This window comes from Adiantum capillus-veneris, chromosome 28, assembly GCF_014529385.1.
Source record: "Adiantum capillus-veneris isolate H3 chromosome 28, ASM1452938v2, whole genome shotgun sequence".
Classification (NCBI taxonomy): domain Eukaryota; kingdom Viridiplantae; phylum Streptophyta; class Polypodiopsida; order Polypodiales; family Pteridaceae; genus Adiantum; species Adiantum capillus-veneris.
Window position 1 is genome coordinate 96,407,980 of NC_140958.1, and position 22,319 is coordinate 96,430,298.

At 44.4% G+C, this 22,319-nt stretch overlaps 1 protein-coding gene across 1 annotated transcript in view; it reads right to left on the reverse strand.

Annotated features, from left to right (window-relative positions):
• Positions 1-2,011: 2,011 nt before the first annotated feature.
• LOC147420935 (metalloendopeptidase / zinc ion binding protein) overlaps positions 2,012-22,319 on the reverse strand; it is a 40,699-nt gene continuing 20,391 nt past the window's right edge. Inside the window, exons 9-17 of the mRNA XM_086505093.1 lie at positions 5,948-6,008; positions 5,472-5,804; positions 4,301-4,427; positions 4,101-4,200; positions 3,808-3,877; positions 3,561-3,713; positions 3,354-3,449; positions 2,845-3,161; positions 2,012-2,722 (exon numbers count right to left, since the gene is read on the reverse strand). Of these exons, the coding sequence (XP_086361219.1) occupies positions 2,348-2,722; positions 2,845-3,161; positions 3,354-3,449; positions 3,561-3,713; positions 3,808-3,877; positions 4,101-4,200; positions 4,301-4,427; positions 5,472-5,804; positions 5,948-6,008 (1,632 nt within the window). The 3' untranslated portion in view covers positions 2,012-2,347. The remainder of the gene's footprint in view (positions 2,723-2,844; positions 3,162-3,353; positions 3,450-3,560; positions 3,714-3,807; positions 3,878-4,100; positions 4,201-4,300; positions 4,428-5,471; positions 5,805-5,947; positions 6,009-22,319) is intronic.

Here is a 22,319-nt window from a genome sequence, read left to right on the forward strand (position 1 = left end):
GTATTACATAGGCTATCCTATGAAAACCATTTGTTAAGGCATAAAAACCAGAGACCTCTTCAACTTGTAAGCCCAAAAAAAATCACAACCCATCAACTGGAGAGAGAGAGAGAGAGAGAGAGAGAGAGAGTCCTATGAGGATAGTGCTAGTTAAATATTCAAAGTGAGCACACCCAAGACAGGAAAAGCTCAAGTAAGCACTCTTCAAAGGCCATATGGAAAGTCCTATTTAGGCAGGTCGTTACGTCAAGTCAGGTATATAGTGTGTGTGTGTGTGTGTGTGTGTGTGTGTGTGTGTGTGTGTGTGAGAGAGAGAGAGAGAGAGAGAGAAGCGCATGCATGCCTCTAATACAGCTCTAACATCATCCAAGATATCTGTCATTACTTTCAACAGTGTTTGGTAATGTTTTTTGACATTAGCCCTCATCTGCAAGTATAGGATTGCTTTTAATGTAAGTTTTCCATCCCCATGAGCTTTCAAAGGGAGGGTATGCTTTTTGGCTTTCTAAAAGAAGCCTTAGTGTTAAGTCAGGTTAGGCATACTTTCAATGTTTTTAGTGCCAATGATGAAGACTTACCATAAATGTTATGGAGTTTGTCAAATGGGTCCCTTTCATTTTAGAGCCTTACATGGCTTTTTAAGGCTTTACCTTGTTTATTTTTTTGGTCATTGCTCATCTAATATTCTTTTCAACATGAACACATAATTTATACTTATTCTTTTCTCTTAGAATAGGACTACCTTTTTATTTTTAAAGCTTTTAAAGAGTAAAGAGCTTTTTTCACAAGGACAAGTGATTGTGACACCCTCTCTCTCTCTCTCTCTTTATTGTGTTTTTTATAAAGCCGAAATACAAATACTAATTTATATATTTTGTGTATTTCCCTCATATCTTGATTTCCTTTTTGGAAAGCCATCATGAAATCTTACCTCGTTAAAATAGCTTACTAGAGCATAGGTCAGAATTCACCCTTAGAATGAATATTTGGGAACCCTTACATTGTAATATGCTATTGACAGAATGGAGGCACATGTGTATTAAAGCAACAGCTTAAGACAATCGAGACGGACAAACACGAGATATATCCAATGAAGGCCAGAAGCCCCCATCTCCTACAGTATGGTGCCACACTCCATTGATAACATTGGCACACTCCGGTGCGCCGTCTCTCTCTCTCTCTCTCTCTCTCTCTCTCTCTCTCTCACACACACACAACAGGTCTTCAGTTCAACTCAAATCCTCGTCGGATAGATCTTTAAGGTTTGTTGGGATGGTTTCCTACCACATTAAAATTCTCTTCTTCTTCTTCTTCTTCTTCTCTCTCTCTCTCTCTCTCTCTCTCTCTCTCTCAGCTTTTCTCTGCTGCCCTTCTTGCACATTTTTTTATAGAAAAGGATTTTATAAAACTGTCAGGAAAGGCTTAAGTATCTAACTCAAAGATATGGCAAATAAGATATATGGTTCCTTTCTATCGAAAACCTCTTTAAAAGGAAAAGCAATGGAACATGCGTTGATCCATTGAACTCATTTAGTAAATAAAAATATGAAGATAAGGTTCATCACTGATTGCCCAGCATTGCTGCACTTACCAATCACAGCCCAAAACTCCTTACAACGTCAATGGTGCCCAAAATGCATCCGACCGATTCTTCAAGAGATTTGTCACTGTGATTCAGTACAAGTATGGCATTCGGAGCTAGAATATCTCACTCCATTTCCAACAATTCAACTCCCCTAGCACAATCAAGCTGTTCTCGAACTACACATATGCAACATAACAGATCGTACTCATCTTTTAACAATGTTGATCATGCCGCCTGCAGATGAATACCAGCATTAGCAATTTGCAGGAGTAGGCGTGTCCCATCTTTTACTGCTACAGAAACGGCTCTTGATTCAGACCTGCACCATAGACACTCCCTCTAGAGCAGCCCGGCAGTTTGACAAAAAAAATCACGAGTTGCAATGCTTGTTTCAAAACTGAACAAGCAGCCCTTGGGACAATAATAGCGACAAAAGTAGGCCAAAACAGATATATTACAGGATCGATACAACAAGATTACACTCCTTCCATTGAGGAGCCCAATATTCCTTCTATTGACCTCCCCAACAACAGGGTAGCATTGAAAGACCCTCGGTGGTAAACTTTGGCACCACTCTCTAGTCAAGGTCTTGCCTATGACAAGTGACCGTCCACCTGTCCTGTTCTGCCCCATACAATGCCAGGGGCAGTGTAGCAAAAATTCTGTGACGTCAATCAAAAATCCAGCAGAAGCTTGCCAAGGAACTATGCACGCAGGTCAGTAGAAAAATCGCACTAACTCTAACGGGAGCTCCGTCGCATGTCACCTAACTAATAAATCCTGGGTTATACAAGGCTGCTTTTGTATTCTGTCAATAGCGAGGGCGACATAGCCACCCTGCGAGTCATTAAGCTGCCTAACTGTGAGAAAGTATGAATGGACAAGCCGCAACAACCAGAGAGATACTGAGAGCGCTACTATTGCCATGAGCAACAACCCGCTTAGCCTGAAGGGCTGATCCAACCATGAGTGCATGCCACCATCTCCTGTACACATACCTTCCTCGTCCAACCCACTAAAAAGGGTCCTATCAGAGCAGTCCAGACGAGCTCCACAAGCTGAGTTGTATGACATGCAGGCCGAATGGCATACGCGCAGGCGGTTATCACCATCCTGATCGCACCTCTGTATAGATATCTGAAACAATTAACAATACATTTCATGTTAGTTCAAGATTATGAAGCTTGTTATGAGAAAACGATATTAGGTGATAATGTGAGCAATTCCTAGGCCTATTAGATGGGAATGAGAAACCCCACCCAACAAGCAAGTCTCTTCGCAGTTGCCGCACAGTTACCATTGTCCAACAGTCTCCATAAGCTTCGACCGCTCGGTATGAGCCTGTTGAAGTTTGGAAGCACCACTGCAGCCTCTAGCTGTTGCAAGATACTGCCCTCACTAGGAGCACAATGCTGGCTTCCCATACCTCTTACAAGCACATCTCCGCACATGGAGAGGCTAGGTAGCAGTCCACTGCTGTTTTGGCATGTATATCCGGCGTAGTCCGAACACCGGAACTCACAAACACCATTGTCACAGACACCTCCATGTAAGCTGCACTGCTCATCACATATGGCTGCAAGACCATCCAATCAGATTAAAGAACTTGACACACTGAGTAGATAGGTTCATCTTTACCAATGTACAAATTCTTATTCGGGGAGGGGGTAGAGAGAGAGAGAGAGAGAGAGAGTATGCATGCTTTTCGCACGTGAAGTTTACGAATGTGCGAACACAAGCATAGCCACATGAAAGTACAGTAGTTTACCAGTTGAACAATCAACTCCAGTAAATCCGTGGTCACATTCACAATTGCCTGCTTGTGTACAAATTCCATGACCACTGCAGTCGCTTGGACAACTCTCTGCAACATCCACAAAAACTATAAATACTCTAATATTGGCTATCCTAGAAAAAGAATGAAGACTCTTGTAGCTTGCACTTATAAGAGCATAACAAACTTGTATCAACTTACTTAAACTGCAATCCTCTCCACTGAAGCCAAACAAACATTTGCAATCCCCATCAACACACTCTCCGTTTAGATTACATCCATTAGGGCAGTGACCCGGCATTGCAAAATCAGCACTACCACACAACTCGTTATAAGACGGACATATCAGGTCCCCTGCAAGAACGCACATATACCAAAAAACATAAAATAACTACACAGCAAAGATCGCTCAAACTGTTCAACCAGCCTTCAAGGTCAAAAGGTGCACCATTGAAACCCGGAAATTGTATTGAGCCACCCTTTTCCGGACAAGAATTCCAGACACCATCAACAGCAACCTATTCATTGCAAGTCGAAAAAATAGCTTTTAGTCGTGTCATTCAAATCCTTCATAGTTTAACAGTCACAAATGTCAGTCCAGGAAATGTTTCAAAAAATCCTATTCATATATTTGTGCACACAGTGGCTTCACATGTAGCCCCTGTTCATTCTCGCAAAAGATAGAAGCATTAGGACAACCAAAATAAGCTTAGAGCCTCTTCACAAACATCAGAAACAAACCTCAAGAGTGTGATTCCTGCACCGATGCCTGTAGCATCCACTTCCCTGTGTCAGAGCGCCACGAACAAACCCTTTCCTGACCAATGATGCAGCCATGCATCTGCAACTCAAGCCAGGAAAATTTAAGCGGCAAGCTGCAACAATTGGCAGAAAAAGTGGAAATTTCTAAGTTACTAATAAAGAAAATAACTGCATCGTACCGGGATTCCAAGCCACGGATTTCACCTAGCATTTGATCAGGTGCACGAGCACCATTCAAATCTGTACACGACCCATCTGAATACGCGACAAAATATGCACAATAATCGGCTAATGATGATTGCCCACCTGCTCAAATTCAAAAACACCAGCATTTATAATCTTTACCAAGTTAAGTTTCACACTTGCCTACTATTACCCATAAAACACAAGGTGAATCACAAGAGGACAATACCATTACCCCATCCCCTCGAGGATGCATGTACAACCTAAATACTCCGACACCCAATAGTGTATGTACTCGTACATGCCCCTACACAGCCCCCCCCCCCCCCCCCCCCCCCCCCCCCCCCAAGTACAAATATGCCGATAGCCCCAGTATGCCCACAGCCATGCGTAACACCCACCCCCTCTATGTGAATGTGTGAGCGTACGTGCATGCACGCAAGAGTGAGTGTGTGTAGGTGTAAATGAGGAAAACTGAGCAAGTTACAATCCCTACACATCAACACTTAATTTGGAGGAGAAATCGTTCTTCTACCAGCGAAGTGTGAAGTTCATGAGCAAGAATGGACGTTATCTACAAAAAGAATGCTTGGGACTGTGTAAAAACACATTAAACTAACAGCATCAACCTGCTCCAATTTCCAACAACCGCGGAGGAACCATAGCAGATAGGAACAAGGAGAAGAGAGCCACAGGAGCGTGCCATAACTTTGAGCCTTCCACATGGTCCACAATGCATAATATCACATCTGATGAGCAATGCTATAGTATCCAACCATACTAGGTAATAGGAGGCAGACTCCAAGAGTCCAAGAAAGTCACGCACCCATCAACACACACGAACACATATGTACATTATCTAGTAGGGATATTATCATTTAATTTAACTTTTCCTCCGTGGAATAAAACATTGGAGCAATGCCTAGAGTGTACTTACTCCCAACCAGTCACAGGAACAATCTAGGTGAAGTACTGGTAAATCAGTTTACAATGAACTAAAGAATTCAGATTTTCCAGCAAGCATGCCATCAAACGCAGAAAGGTTGCAATACTAACAGACTAAGTCAAAAATTACTATATATTTAATAGCAAAATTCATTTTGCAAACAGTAAGCAGGCCAACATTTTCTAGTTAGCACAGGGTAGGAGAGAAGATTTGGATGCGACCTTTATTTGGCTCCGGAAAATACTGAGCCCAAGGTGGAAGTTCATCAGGGTATCTCACTATAGGACAATAGCCCTCTGCCTCCCTATTGTAAGTACAGCCAGAAGAATGAGTTGAATTGCAGAAGTATGCGCCCTTCCAAAGATTGCAGGGATCTGTGACAAACTCCACTCCTTGGTTCTTGCCCCAATCAAGCTGCTCCGCCATACTCATGTTTGCACGGTACCATCCACTGTCTTCCAATAAGGCAAGTGTCATTGGTGAAACCACAGACCTGGTGTCAACTGATCCAGTCATGATTTCATTCATTAAGAGTCTTTTCTCCCAATGTGACCCTGGCATACATCCAGGAAGAATATCAAAATCCAGCCATTTAACTGCTCCCTTTGGACACATTTTGCACTGCACGATTAATGTGCCTGAGAGAACTGCAATCATTACTGCAAAATTATACCTAAATCAAAGAAATATAGCTTACCTGCCGTTCCCCTGCCTCCGCCATCCTCTAACTCCATCCCAATGAAATCTTTGGAATAAGCCTGGACAATGAAACCATGGAGTGTTGAAAGGAGTAATATACTATGTTGCAAAGTTCTTGCATTGAAAAGGGCTATTTACGCCGAAAAAATAATGATAATTAAACTCTCCTTCTCCAAAAACATCAAAGCTTGAAGCTCTTGCACTTCATTTCTTCAAAAACATCACAGCTTGGAGTTCTTACTGAACACAAGCAGCTTAGGGTAAAGGGGCCAATAACGAACTGGGGTCCAAAACAAGGCCACTTTCAAAGTAAATGGAAAATACCACCAAAAAATATGAGAATTATGATTGCGATGGTATTGAGAATGGCAAGAGCTTAATATGAGCTGTCTTTTTGTATCAATTTCATTGAAAACTGTCAATCCTATTAAATAATTCATATCATTCAAGATTCAATGTCTCTCTATTGGCCCCCATGTTTTAAGTGGCCTTATATTGGCCCCTTTACCCTACATATGTTTAACAATTAGTGACATCTACGATCAACAAAATGCTTGTTCTGTGTTTTGTTTCAAGGCCAAGACAACTCGAACGCCACAAATTCTCATTTAATTGAGTCTCCCCTTACCTTCAACATTCTCTGAGAATTTAATGCTGGGTCTGATATCTCCCAATGTTTTGAGCTTCTCCACCATTCTATCTGTAAGTTCATAACACAAATCATCCCCATTTTTTCTCCTTGCCCGCAATTTGCCTTGCACTTCTCTAAAAACTGGGCTCCAAAACCACGATTGCAATTTCCTTGCCCGCATCAATGATTGCAGCCTTCAACTTCATCCAACCATTCTCTTTGGTCTAGCAAGTTGGCAAACAAAATAAACATACACACAAACCTTGTGATAGCCCGCTTCAAAAGCTCCATCGTGCTAGACTACTTGCAATAGTGGGATTCATTGTGATGAAGCTCACAATTTTACTATCCTCATCCAACATAGGAGAAACCCAAGGCAATTTCTCAATGTCCTCAAAGAGAAAATGAAGGCAATATTCTCAATGTTCACGTAGCGAAGAAGATAGAAGCCATTTTGTTTTAATAAGAGACCCTGCAAGAACATAATTTGCAACCTTGGAATACATTCTAAGGCCTCACATCCATGATTCCATCCTTCAAAATGCAATAAATGTTTTCCCTTGATTTGTATAGCTTACTTGTGTCAATAGAATTGAGAAAAATTGATCCGTGGATAGAAGCAACCCTGGCGTTTATAATAGGTCTCCTCTTAGTGTTGAACCAACCATCACATACAATTGTGCATCCATACCTCTTCTAATTTTCTCACACTAAACAAATCTTTCTCAACATACTAGACCTCTTCTAGCAATTCCTTTTATTGTAGCTGATTGTAAGTAGGAGGCTTATAGTTGGACCCCACTTCCTTGATTGCCCTTACCATATCAAAAAAAATGTGAAGATTTGACCTATAAGTGTGGGGTATCTTACCCATAAAAAAACCTGCGTAAAGCATAGTTACCCGGAACCCTTTGTTTCGATTCCTCACGTTTGAAACACAGAACGGCGATCCGGAAAAGGAAATTGGGATGGGAACGGGGAAGGAGGACCTCAAAATGGCCATTCCTTGTAACTATGGCGTAAAGTCATGCTTGCATTTTTTTCTTGCAGGTTCCAAGAGCGAGCCAAGCTGCTTTGACTGCCTTCCACTTGACTAGCTCTTCATTTCTTTGATGATAACCTTCTACATTCACAAACGATGACAATCTTACCGTCCCATCAACATCTATGGAGATGTCTCCCAATACCCCAAATCTGCAACCTCCTCATCAATAACCTGCTCTAATGTCACGTGCACATCTAACCCTATGTGCATGTGGACAAGCTACTTCATTACAAGGGTTCAGTTAGCTTAGGAAGTGTTTGTTGGAATTAGGGTTGCAAAGAAATGCACACAGCTTGGAGAAGACGAAGGAAGCTCAAGGCACACAATAGAGAGTGTGTTACTTAGTGTGCAATGGAAAGATAGATAGCCCTAGAGTGATGCGCGTATATACAATGCACGGGGGGGAAAACCTCCTACAGAGGGAAAAAATGCCCCCGCGGTCCTAGTGTGTTCACACACATCACTACCACATGTATATGGTAACAAATCCCCCTGGAGTGATGCGGTGAACCAGAGCTGGCACATGAGTAAAGGGAAGTGCCATGCCCTGAGGACATGATCAGTCCACAAAGAGGCGTAAGCCCAAAGCTTTGCGGAAAGCTTCGAGCTTCTCACGAGACAATGCCTATGTGAAAAGATCTGCAAGGTTGTCCTGTGGTGGCACATAAGCCAAGCTGATCTCTCCTGTTAAGAGCCTCTCCCTGACATAGTGGTAATGCACCTCAATGTGCTTTGTGGGAGCATGAAAAACTGGGTTCCTCGCAACTGCCAATGCGCTCGTACTGTCAGTGTAGATAGTGTTGGCAGTGTCCTGTCCAACACCCAAATCAGCCATAAAGCGTCTGAGCCATACACACTCAACCGTAGCCATGAAGACTACCCTGTACTCAGCCTCACAACTAGAAGTGGCCACAGTAGGTTGCTTCTTGCTCAACCATAATATACATGAACTGCCAAGCATGAAACAAAAACCACTAGTGGACTCTCTTGTGCCAAAACAACCAGCCCAATCTGAGTCCGAAAAAGCATGTAAGTCCAATGGCAATAATCCCCTCTTGGGATAAAACAAGCCAAGATGTTAAGTGCCACTAAGGTAGCGGAAAATCCTCTTGACAGCCTGCCAATGCTTAGACCCTGGGCTATGCATAAATCTGTTGACCTGTGAGACTACAAATTGAATATCCGGCCTCGTGTTGCATACATAAATGAGACAGCCAACAGCAGTTTGGTAAAGAGTGACAGCAGTAGGATCACCAACATCATGTAGACTCAACTTCAAACCTGTTTCCATAGGAGTGGCAATAGGTTTGCAATCCTCAAGTCCAAACTTACATGGCAATGTCTCTGTGTAACTTTTCTGACACAAGGCAATACCACCATCACCCTGCTTAAACTGTATACCCAAGTAATGATGCAACAACCCCAAATCTTTCATCTTGAAAGTAGCATCCAAATCAGCCTTCATTTAGCAATATGTCTCTCATTTGGTCCAGTGATCAGCAAATCATCGACATAAAGAACCACGATGAGAAGTACATCACCCTCACGCTTTACGTACAATGTGCTTTTTATTGGACTGTTACGAAAACCTTGTTTGACCAAATGAGTGTCAGCTTTCTCATACCAAGCACGAGGAGATTGCTTCAACCCATACAAATCCTTCTTACATCTGCAGACTTTGTCCTCTTGTTTTTTCTTGACAAAACCGCGAGGCTACGTTACATAAACTTCCTCAAATATGTCACCATTCAAGAAAGCAGTAACAACGTCTGATTGATGTACATCCCAACCAAAATGAGCTGCCAATGCACATAGAAAACTCACAGTAGTCATACAACAAGTGGGAGCAAAAGTCTCTTCATAATCTATGCCTTTTTGCTGTGCATGAATTTTGCTAAACGAATGTGAGGAACAATCGTACGCTTCACAAATAACGCAATCAATGCATGAGCCTGCGCATCCTTTACATCCCAACGAGATTGTTCTGCCATAGGCAAAACAACTCAAATAGCAGCAATTCTTGCAACAAGACCTGCAACATCCTCAACATTGCCTGCATCCTCAGAACCACGACGTACATCAATGCCCTGCACAATATTCCAGAAGCCGTTTGACACAAGAACATGTTGCATCATGTAAGCCCACATAGGGTAATTGTCCCCATCCAATCTGTCCTCAGCAGCAAACATCTTGAACACATCTCTGTTCTTGTGAGCCATTGTAAATGTTGCACTTGATGTGAAAATTGCCCGCAAAGAGGAGAAACGAAGCGGGAACAACACGTGCTATATAGCACAAACCGTAGAAGACTGACGCACTTGTTATGCAGAAAACGACACTGACAAAAATTCTGCACTAAATGACAAAATAGCCTGTGCAGTACTGCCTGTAGTGGAAACGGAGGTCGAAATGAGCTCGAATCAAAAATCTGGGCAGACTGAAGCTCTACGAGCTCACCCGAAATTTTTGTCGACCTACGAATGCTCACCAAAGCTCACAAAAATCGGAGAAAGTGAGCAGGCAAGTACTGGAGCTGTTGGCGATCGAGCCCGAGAGGATGCAACCTGCTCTGATACCAATTGTTGACATTAGGGTTGCAGAGAAACGCGCACAGCTTTGAGAAGACGAAGGAAGCTCAAGGCACACAATAGAGAGTGTGTTACTTAGTGTGTAATTGAAAGATAGATAGCCGTAGAGTGATGGGCGTATATACAATGCACAAGGGGAAAAACCTCCTAAAGAGGAAAAAAATGCTTCGACGGTCCTAGTGTGTTCACACACATCACTACCACATATATATGGTAACAATGTTCTCGCACCTTTGTGAGGTTGTTCGCAAACCGTGTATGTCCAATCACTTATTTCCTTTGAATACACACAGCATGATCATTAGCATTACAGTCAATAGCCATCATGAGCATTTTACAGTGCATAAAACCCATTTTCCCTATTTTAGCCGTTTTTCACTTATTAAGAGTAAGTGACTTTGTTGGGAAACTTGTAACAGACTTGGACACTCCAAGTCAAGAATCAACCGCGACAGTACCAAATAACCACTTCAAAACAATTCACAGATCACAATAGATTTGCACTGGCCCGGCGGAGTTCCGTGCCTAGAGATATTGGCCCCAAAGATTGGCGCCCCTTTCGGTATTTCTTTTTATATTAATCAGTTCAAAGTACAAGAGAGTAGATCGGGATTCACTCTCAGACTCTGCGTCCATATGCTCTGAGAAGTGAGCCACTCACCACTAATTTAAAGGTTACAAGGGATGCCCAAAAGCAAAGCCCCAAAAGCTTCAAGTCAAAAGCAATTGCTCTCTCTCTCTCACCGAAAGTCAAAACTTGAAAGCAAAAGCATTCTCTCTCTCTTTCTCATTAAGTAGAGAAAAAGCGAAATTTGCGTTGCTCATCATTTTCCAAAAAAAAAATATTTTATTTTATTTTTTCAACCTCCGCGATTTTCGAAAATTAGGGTTTCTGGCAAAAATTAGGGTTTCTCTTGTCCGCCACATCATCACTTTGTGACATACCCCCCTCTTGAAAGCATTGTAATCGACCGCGATTACGCCTACAAAACCGACAAAAGCCATAAACCGTCTTAGCAGACACTGACTGTTAGTACCTACGTACTAGGAACACACATCTAGCACATGTACAAAATCGACAATCACATCACACGACATCACAGGACATCACATGACATTCAACATTCATTCGGATCTTAGACCATGATTTATCGGCAATGTAGCTAGCAATCACATCTAGGTCCAATCGGGACCTCATCGATGTCCGATCGACTAACCCCTATTACAACCATGTCTATTCGAGATCAAGTAGACCAAAATGCTGCAGTCATTTCGTCTATCAGTTCCTGCACTCACAAGAAGTCAAGAACAAATCAGTATCATAATCAGGAATTCCATTTTATAAAGTCATCCAGCAGAATATTGTCAGCTCTCAGTATCCCTGAAGCTCAAAGAGACATCAATGATTTTAGTATCAAAATCGAGGCATCTGTTGACAAGGGAGCGGAGTGACTCCCCTCTTGTGCATCCCACTACACCAGATCTCCGACCAAGCTGAATTCTGGGTTCTGTTTGGAGTAGACTATGCTAAACCAAAACATCGAGATAAAGTTTCACAATCCGAGGAGTATCTGCTAGGTCCTCCTCCTCCATCCACTTCGCATCAAATGCACGAAAGTTCTTGAACTTAACCAGGAACCGCCTTCGGACTTTACCTTTCTTCGTATCGTTATGTGCCAAAATCTGTTCAGGAACAAGGATCTCCTCGTTTTCTTCCACTTCGGGTTGCTCATCAGGCTCCCCATCATCAAGCACATCACCCTTAACAGGTTTCAAGAGACTCACATGCAATGCATTGTGAATCCTCCAAGTATCTGGCAGTTTCAATCGGAAGGAGACATCATTTATCTTGTCAGTGATCTGGAAAGGTCCGTAGTATCGCATACTAAGCTTTGGAAAAAGCCTCTCCTTTCCCATTTTCTTTCATAGGCATGCCTTCTCAAAACGTAAGAGCACCCAATCATCCTCTTTCAATTTCAAGTCGCGACGATGACGATCCGCTGCCTTTTTCTGTCGTTCTTGAGACTCCTGCAAAGTCTCGCGAACCTTGGCAAAAGCCGTATCTAAATCTCGCGAATATTCATCCGCTTCAAATATCTAATCTGTCGTGCTCATGAAGGATGGAACCTTCGCAACACTTTCAACAATCTCACTTTCAACACTTTCTAATCATTTATCTTTCGTGCTCTGATACCATTGTAACAAACTTGGACACTCCAAGTCAAGAATCAACCGTGACAGCACCAAATAACCACTTCAAAACAATTTACAGATCACAATAGATTTGCACTGGCCCGGCGGAGTTCCGTGCCTAGAGATATTGGCCCCAAAGACTGGCGCCCCTTTCGGTATTTCTTTTTATATTAATCAGTTCAAAGTACAAGAGAGTGGGTCGAGTGGGTCGGGATTCACTCTCAGACTTTGCGTCCAGATGCTCTGAGAAGTGAGGCACTCACCACTAATTTAAAGGTTACAAGGATGCCCAAAAGCAGAGCCCCAAAAGCTTCAAATCAAAAGCAATTGCTCTCTCTCTCTCACAAAGAGTCAAAACTTGAAAGCAAAAGCATTCTCTCTCTCTTTCTCATTAAGTAGAGAAAAAGCGAAATTTGCGTCGCTCATCATTTTCCCAAAAAAAATTTATTTTTATTTTTTTTTCAACCTCCGCGATTTCAAGAATTTTAGGGTTTCTGGCAAAAATTAGGGTTTCTGTTGTCCGCCACATCATCACCTTGTGACAAAGCTAGGTAGGGCAAAGTTGGTAAGTCAATATATAAGAAAAGCTAGCGCTAGAACTTTCTAGCAGAAGAGGCAGCAAAGACCTAGTGTCTGACAGTGCACGTTCTCAGCAAGACCCCGGGTTCAGATAGCTGAGGAAGTGTTCTCGCACCTTTGTGACTCTGTTCGCAGACAGTGCATGTCCAAACACTTAGAGTAGTTGCATTTCCTCTCGTTGCACACAGCATGATCATCAACATTCAGTCAGTAGCCATCATGAGCATTTTACGGTGCATAGAACCCATTTTCCCTATTTTAGTTATTTTTCACTTATTATAAGAAGTGACTTTGTTGGGAAACTAGATAGGGCAAAGTTGGTAAGTCAATATATAAGAAAAGCTAGCGCTAGGACTTTCTGGCAGAAGACGCAGCAGAGACTTAGTGTCTAACAGTGCATGAAACCGGCCCGTAGGGCGGTAGGCGTTGGCTTTCACCCGAAATTCTTTACTTTATGCACACACACAGAGCACTTTGCAAAGAAAACCTGCGACGGGAGTTAACACTTGAATACACACACGGCTCAGAAGCTAGAATGCTCCGAGCAGACGCCGACAACCTGTAGGCCCCAAAATTGGCGCCCCTTTCGATATTTCTTTATTCTTTAGGAGGGTAAATTACAAGGTAAGGTCCTGGGAATCCTTCACGTGTATCCACCTAGATACCATTTGATTTGGCCAAATTTCGGCAACATAACAACCCCAAAACTTGCGCGAAACACATTCCCCTGCTGGAACTCGCTTGCACTGACGTATACCCTCTGATTCCTGTCCAAAAACAGTAAATTCAGCACGCTGTATTTACTGGTTTTTGCCCTGTTTTCAGCCCCAAACAGTCCCCTAACTGTCCTTTGCCAGTGGGGGACGATTCCCAATGATCCTGGCGTCCGTATGGCTGAAAAACAGTCAAATTACAGCGCATACACGGCGCTGATTTTGCACCTGTACGGTGAGGTTATGACCCTCACCAGTGCCTGCTTTGGAGCAGCAGTTAGCTACCCCTGTTCCTGCTCAAGGAGGCTCTTGCCTCAGCACAAAAGCATGAACCCACACAACTGTACATCAGTCAAATGAGTAGCCCTCTTGTGGGGCATCACATAACTGCACGTAGGGGAGAAAGAGAGCAGTATGTAGCGTGCGAGGCATCACTCCCGTCACCATACTGTGCATAGAGGGCAAGGTAAGCATTCCATAGCTTCTATACCTGTTGCAATCCGCCTGTGGCTGAAAATGGCGCCCCCTTTGATGATATGCAGCTCGTTTTTGCCTCCCAGAGTGGCAGAATCGCTCACAAGCTGACACGTCGCCCAGTTTCCGAGTTTGGGCTTTCCCTGCTAAAAATATCTCAACTGGTGCGTCAGTTGACTTCGCGGCAGAGTTGTAAAGTGTTCCCCTAGTCATACCGAAGGTAATGACGCGAACACATTTCGTGGCCCAAAATAGCAGTTCCCTAAATTTTAGGAGATGCTTCCGTTGGGCTCCCACTGGTCTTCTGACCATCTATCCTCATTGGGACCGCATCCAAAAATGCAATGTGGCCCAACTGTCGGATACTTTTTGTTGGTAGTCCCACCTTGACTTTACGCCTTAATTGAGTTCACTTCCTAGTATCCACCAACTTGCTAAGTGCGACGGGGGGACCTATATGATCTTGCTCTGAGCCTAGACATCCTCTTACCATACGAATTCCAGTGCCGACCACTTCCCGTCTGCGGGTGAATCTACCGTTCACATTGGCCATACAATGTCCGACCGTTTGCTACTTCAAAAAGAGGGTCTCAAAATAAATAAAATAAACCCCATTGGAAAGAAACCAACAACCAAGGTTAGCAGTTGCCACATCTCTGTGACATGGTTAATAACTGCCACGTCCTCGTGACATACCCCCCTCTTGAAATCGCAAACGTCCTCGATTGCATACCATAAATACACGCCACTGATGATCTTGTGCTATCAACACTCTTTTATCATCGCATGTATCCGCAAGAAAGGTCGTAACATACATAGATACAAATGACTTAATGAGGCCTTCATACTTTTTCCATTTCTATCTATGGCACTGAATTCATATGTACATTCGATGTACTAGCTCTATCATTACCCCTCCTTTGCACACGTTGGGTTGGGGCATAAGTAGGCTGTAACCCAAAGGCTTCAAGGTAAAGCTGCAATACATTTGGTGACTCTGACAGTTCATGCTCTTCCATCCACTTTGCATCCATAGGCGGATAGTTCTTGAACTTCACCAAATAGCGTCTTGCAACTTGTCCTTTAACTTTTCTGTCCTTATGTGCCAAAACTTGCTCAGGTACCAGGATCTCATCAAGTTCCTCAACTTCTGGCTGATCCTCAACTGGCATATCTTCTGGCACATCACCCACGAAGGGTCTTAGAAGACTCACGTGAAACGCATTATGAATCTTCCATGCATCAGGCAATTTCAGCCTGTAAGCCACATCGCTGATCTTGTCAAGCACTTGAAAAGGCCCATAGTAACGCATGCTGAGCTTAGGAAACAGACGTTCCTTGCCCTTCATCTTCTCTAACCTTGCCTTTTCGAACCTTAAGAGAACCCAATCACCAGGTGATAGTAGCAATTCACGACGGTGTCGATCAGCAGCCTTTTTCTGTTTTGCCTGAGTCTTCTCCAAGGCAACTTTAATCTTCTTATACATCTCATCCATGTTCTCAACATATCGATCTTCCTCAAAGATCCTGTCCTTGGTGTGCAAAATGGGAGGAACCTTTTTGCCGCCTTCAACAATCTCAAAAGGTGCTTTGCCAGTAGACGAATGCACCGTATTATTGTACGCATACTCAAGCATAGGCAAATACTGTTCCCACTTGCCCTTATTATCTGACACATAGCATTTCAGCAGATCTAAGACAGTAGAATTGGCCTCTTCTGACTGTCCATCAGTTTGTGGATGAAAGGAAGACGAGAACTTGAGCGTAGTACCCATGTTCTCAAACAATCCTCTCCAGAACAAACTGGTCATGCGAGGATCACGATCACTGATAATCGATTGTGGCATACCATGGTACTTAAACACATTGTACATGAACAAGCGTGCCATCTGATCAGATTTTATCTTCTTCCTGACAGGGATAAAATGGGCCTGCTTGCTGAACCTGCAGATAATGGTCCATATACCATCATTCCCTGTTGGCGTCCTTGCAAGATCAAAAAGTCCATAGCAATGCTTTCCCATGGCTTATCCGGAATCGGCAGTGGTTGTAACAACCCTGGTGCCTTTTGCCTGTCAAACTTGACCTTTTGGCAAACTATGCATGCTCGCACAAAGGCATCCACATCTCTCCTCAAGGTAGGCCAATAGAAGAACGTCTTTACCGCTTTAACTGTTGCATCAATGCCACGATGCCCGGCATACGGTGGGACATGACTCTCTTCCATGACCTTATGTCACAGTGGCCTAGTGACACAAAGTCTGCCATGCATCATCATAAAACCATCTCTAAGGAGGTAGTGCTCGTGATGTTGCCCCTCTTGTAACTGTTCAAAGATCCTTGCAAAATCTTCATCAGCAGTATACTGGTCCTTCATGTCATCTAACTCATGATGATAAGGAATTGACACAGCTGAAATTTGTGGCTTTCTTGATAACGCATCAGCCACAACATTCTTCTTGCCTTCCACATGCATAATCTGGAAGTGGAACATGGAAAGAATGTTTGCCCATCGCATATGCTTTTCGAATAACTTTGACTGTGTCAAGAAGTATCGCAAGGTCTGATGATCTGTTTGGACAACAAAATCAGCACCTAAGAGGTAGTGCTTCCAGCTAGAAAGCGCATGAATCACGGCCAAGAGTTCTTTCTCATAGACTTGCATAGTCCTCTCTGGCCCTTGCAAAATCCGGCTTTCATAGGCTACTACCCGTCCATCTTGCATTAGCACTGCTCCGATGCTACTGCCACACGCGTCACATTGGACCACAAATGACTTCCTGAGATCTGGCAAAACAATAACTGGATCTGAAGTCAACTTTTCCTTTAAGAGACTAAAAGCTGAAATCTCTTTTTGGGTCCATCTGAAAGTGACCTCTTTCTTTTGCAATGCGTGAAGAGGCGATGCTATCTTTGCAAAATTTCTGATAAACCTTCTATAGTAGGAACACAATCCCAAGAAGCTTCTGACATCGTGCACAGTCTTCAAGTCTGGCCATGTCTTGATAGCTTCGACCTTTGCGGGATCCATTCTAACACCATCCTTTGAGACTATGTGGCCCAGAAAGTGGATCTCTTCGAGGAAGAATTCACTTTTCTTAGGATTGACAAGTAACCTGTGACTGCGCAGCTCTTCGAACACAATGGTCAAGTGACGCCTATGCTCCTCTTCATTCTTCGAATACACAACCATGTCATCGAAGAATGTTCCAACAAACTGTTGATGCGAGCGGAAAATCCGGTCCATCATTCTGTTGAACGTGGCAGGAGCATTTGTTAGCCCAAACGGCATCACTAGAAACTCATAAAGACCAAATGTCGTTCTAAACGCAGTCTTGTGCACATCCTCTAGGCGTATACGAATCTGATGGTACCCACTCTTCAGGTCTATCCTGCTGAAAATTGCAGCACCCTCTAAACGATCGAGAATATCATCAATGCGAGGAATAGGAAACCTATTCTTGATGGTATTCTTATTCAACGCACGGTAATCAATACACATGCGCCATGAGCCATCCTTCTTCTGCACTAGGAGCACTGGGGAGCAAAAGGGTGAAGAACTAGGCTGAATCAGCCCCTTCTCTAATAACTCCTCAACCTGGCCCATAATCTCTTTCTGTTGCGCCGCACTAACCCTGTAGGGAGGTCTATTTGGTGGGCTACACCCTGGCACCAACTCTATCCGATGGTCCTCAGGTCTCTCTGGCGGCAATTGCGACGGTAATGAATCAGAAAAACAGTCACTAAACTTTTGCAAAAATGCTGACCTTTCTTTATCTAACACAGATAAATTTGACTGATCCCTATCTGAGACATCACGTGCAAAAATCAAGTACACAGAAAGATGATTCTTTATTACAGAAGTGATAGCAAAAGCAGATACAATAGGGACTGACTCTCCTTTAAGCTTTACATCCAAGATGTGAGTTTTGCCCCTATGCTGTACAGTGATCTTTTTGTTGTAGGCATCCAAGACTCCATGCACTCGGAACATCCACGGGATCCCCAACAAGGCGTCACAACCTTCCAGCGGCATGATGTAAAACTCTTCAGTGTCCACATACGACTGAATATACAGACGCAGTTTTCCAATGATGGGAGTAACACATTCTGAGTGGCCAGGACATGCCAACCCTGCCTCTGCTGTGTACCCCATCTCTTCAGCTTTGATGCCGAGCTTCATAGCTAACTCTGGTGAGATAAAGTTGGCTTTGGCACCTGGATCAAAGAAGATGAGTGCCGTATGATCCCTAACTTTACCCCATGCCCTGCATAACTCACTGGCATCTGTGCTGGGCCTGTCACCCACCATGTCGGGCACTAAACCTGCCGTGGGTTTTGGCTTCTTGCCTTTCTGGTCTTCTTTATCCTCTGAGTCAGCTGGCCTTTTCCTTTGTGGACAATTGATAGAAATATGACCAGGCTGCTCGCATATAAAGCATTTGTTCTCAGCCATTAGGACCTTCTTTTCCTCGAGCGACTTGCGCACGAAAGGCTTCCTTTTTTGTTTCTTTGCCTGCGCTCCAGAAGTCCCAGCTGAATCCTTGTCCTTGGTGGCCTGTTCTGACCCCTATGACGCATCAGGAGCCGTTTTCACAAAGGGCTTCTTCGCTGAATTTTTCTTTTGCTGCCCTCCTTTATCACTGCTCGGAAATCCAATGTCCTCTCCTTTCAAAAGGGCAAGACCAGTGTTCGCAACTTCCATAAGCTGAGTAAGGATAGCCACTCTATTCTTTGTACAGTAATCGCGAAGCCCTTTAGGCAACCCACAACAATACTTCTCTATCTGCTCTGTCAGTGGCACAAATCTGTAGGAGGTCACTGAGAGTAATGCTTTACAAAACCTCCTATTGTACTCCAGCAAGCTCTTGCACGAAGCTGCCATAAGTTGGTGCCAATCTGTCAAGACATCGGCTTCAAATTCATTTGATAGCCAAGCAGATGCAAACATTTGCTTGAAGTAAACCCAAGTGGCGGGTGCCTGTCCTTGCATTAACAATGTCGTCCACCATGTAAGCGCATTGTCCTTTAAGAAAGTGGCAGCTTTCCTGACCTTCGAGGCCTCTGTAAAATTCCCTCCCGCATAAGCTGTATCAAACTGCTGGAGGAAAGTGAGTGCCTTTGTCTTGTCCTCGAAACCACTGAAGGTACTGAACTTTATTGCTGCACCACCCTCTTTGTAAGCCTTCGGCTTCTCTAGTGCCCCCAAGTTGTCATACGGAATGGTCTGCAACATGGGCACTGTACTAGGCATGATCGGCACGTGTTGGCCATTCACATTTTGCGTCAGAGGTGCGATATCTGGCTGCTGTCCAGAAAAACCAGCCATGCCAAAATGACCCTGTGGCACCCCAAACTGGCCCTGGTTGCCATGGAAACCTTGTTGCATGCCGATAGTACCATACATGGGGTTTGGCATGATGCCTTGCATACCCCCGAACACTGTTCCTGGCATGTACGGCTGACTTCCAGACGCATAACCAGCCATACTTTGGAACACTGATCCACCCCCGAAATACCCAGGATGTACCATGGGTGGTGGAAAAACTGAGTGCATAGCCTGGTATCCAGCTCCCTGTCCATTCAAGACAGCATGCTGGCTCTGAAAGGTGGCGGGCTGAACTGGCATAACCTGTGGAATAGGCGTTCTAGCCACCTGTTCAAGCACGGGAGGAACCTGCTTTGGAGCCCCCGACTCCGCAACATGCGAGTGTTCCCTTTCCTCCTGCGCCTCATGAAGTACCTGGGCTTGAGCTTCAACAAGCTCCGTACGCAGCGTAGATTGCCTATTTTGCTGTTGCACTGGTGGCGCTTGCAAGAATTCCATAAACCTCGGATTCTGCACCAGCTGCGAAAAGACATTCACCGCGGCAACTAACTGAGTCTTAAACGCATCATCCTCAAGTTGCCCTGTCATAAAGCCCTGTACTACTGGAGGGACATTCACGTTGACAGGAGGTACAGACTGACGTGGCCGTGAGCTCTCGCCAATCTCAAAAACCATAGGAATCTCCTGCCTGTCCTTTGGAGAGGAACCCTCTTCCATAATTCCCTTTCCCTTGTCGGCCATAGTGTAATCCCCGCGTTCTTGCACTGTGTGTCTTTACCCTAAACAATCCAGGCTCACTCTTTGAGGAAAAAGTGATTAAGGTCCCGGCAACGGAACCATGAAACCGGCCCGTAGGGTGGTAGGCGTTGGCTTTCACCCGAAATTCTTTACTTTATGCACACACACAGAGCACTTTGCAAAGAAAACCTGCGACGGGAGTTAACACTTGAATACACACACGGCTCAGAAGCTAGAATGCTCCGAGCAGACGCCGACAACCTGTAGGCCCCAAAATTGGCGCCCCTTTCGATATTTCTTTATTCTTTAGGAGGGTAAATTACAAGGTAAGGTCCTGGGAATCCTTCACGTGTATCCACCTAGATACCATTTGATTTGGCCAAATTTCGGCAACATAACAACCCCAAAACTTGCGCGAAACACATTCCCCTGCTGGAACTCGCTTGCACTGACGTATACCCTCTGATTCCTGTCCAAAAACAGTAAATTCAGCACGCTGTATTTACTGGTTTTTGCCCTGTTTTCAGCCCCAAACAGTCCCCTAACTGTCCTTTGCCAGTGGGGGACGATTCCCAATGATCCTGGCGTCCGTATGGCTGAAAAACAGTCAAATTACAGCGCATACACGGCGCTGATTTTGCACCTGTACGGTGAGGTTATGACCCTCACCAGTGCCTGTTTTGGAGCAGCAGTTAGCTACCCCTGTTCTTGCTCAAGGAGGCTCTTGCCTCAGCACAAAAGCATGAACCCACACAACTGTACATCAGTCAAATGAGTAGCCCTCTTGTGGGGCATCACATAACTGCACGTAGGGGAGAAAGAGAGCAGTATGTAGCGTGCGAGGCATCACTCCCGTCACCATACTGTGCATAGAGGGCAAGGTAAGCATTCGATAGCTTCTATACCTGTTGCAATCCGCCTGTGGCTGAAAATGGCGCCCCCTTTGATGATATGCAGCTCGTTTTTGCCTCCCAGAGTGGCAGAATCGCTCACAAGCTGACACGTCGCCCAGTTTCCGAGTTTGGGCTTTCCCTGCTAAAAATATCTCAACTGGTGCGTCAGTTGACTTCGCGGCAGAGTTGTAAAGTGTTCCCCTAGTCATACCGAAGGTAATGACGCGAACACATTTCGTGGCCCAAAATAGCAGTTCCCTAAATTTTAGGAGATGCTTCCGTTGGGCTCCCACTGGTCTTCTGACCATCTATCCTCATTGGGACCGCATCCAAAAATGCAATGTGGCCCAACTGTCGGATACTTTTTGTTGGTAGTCCCACCTTGACTTTACGCCTTAATTGAGTTCACTTCCTAGTATCCACCAACTTGCTAAGTGCGACGGGGGGACCTATATGATCTTGCTCTGAGCCTAAACATCCTCTTACCATACGAATTCCAGTGCCGACCACTTCCCGTCTGCGGGTGAATCTACCATTCACATTGGCCATACAATGTCCGACCGTTTGCTACTTCAAAAAGAGGGTCTCAAAATAAAAAAATAAAACCCATTGGAAAGAAACCAACAACCAAGGTTAGCAGTTGCCACATCTCTATGACATGGTTAATAACTGCCACGTTCTCGTGACAGTGCACCTTGTCAGCAAGACCCCGGCAAGACAACCTAGCGTTTTCAGCCATCACGAAGCCTAGCCTTTTCAACAAATGCAGATTAGCAACAGCGTTTTGCAGATTGCAGATCAGCCTGACGTTAGCAGTTTGCAGCAGATTTCCTAGCGTTTTTGCAGGAGATACCTCATCAGCCCTAGCGTTTTTGGGACAGCAGATTGCCTATGGCGTTTGCATTTCCTTGGCAACAGATCCCCCATTTGCATCAGCGTTTTCAGTTTTCAGCAATCAAACTCCGCACCGCAGCCCCCAAACTTCGCAGATCTCACCTTCCCGCAGCAGATCCTCACCGCACAGTCAGATCAGCCAACGTTTGCAGGTTCAGCCCGCTATTCGCAGATTTCAGTATTTGCGTTTTAAACGCATCGTCGTCGCGTCGTCATCGCCGCCGTCGTCACCGACATAGAGTCAGAATTCAGCAGATACAAGATTTGCAGATTTCAGCCCCTAGCGTTTTCAG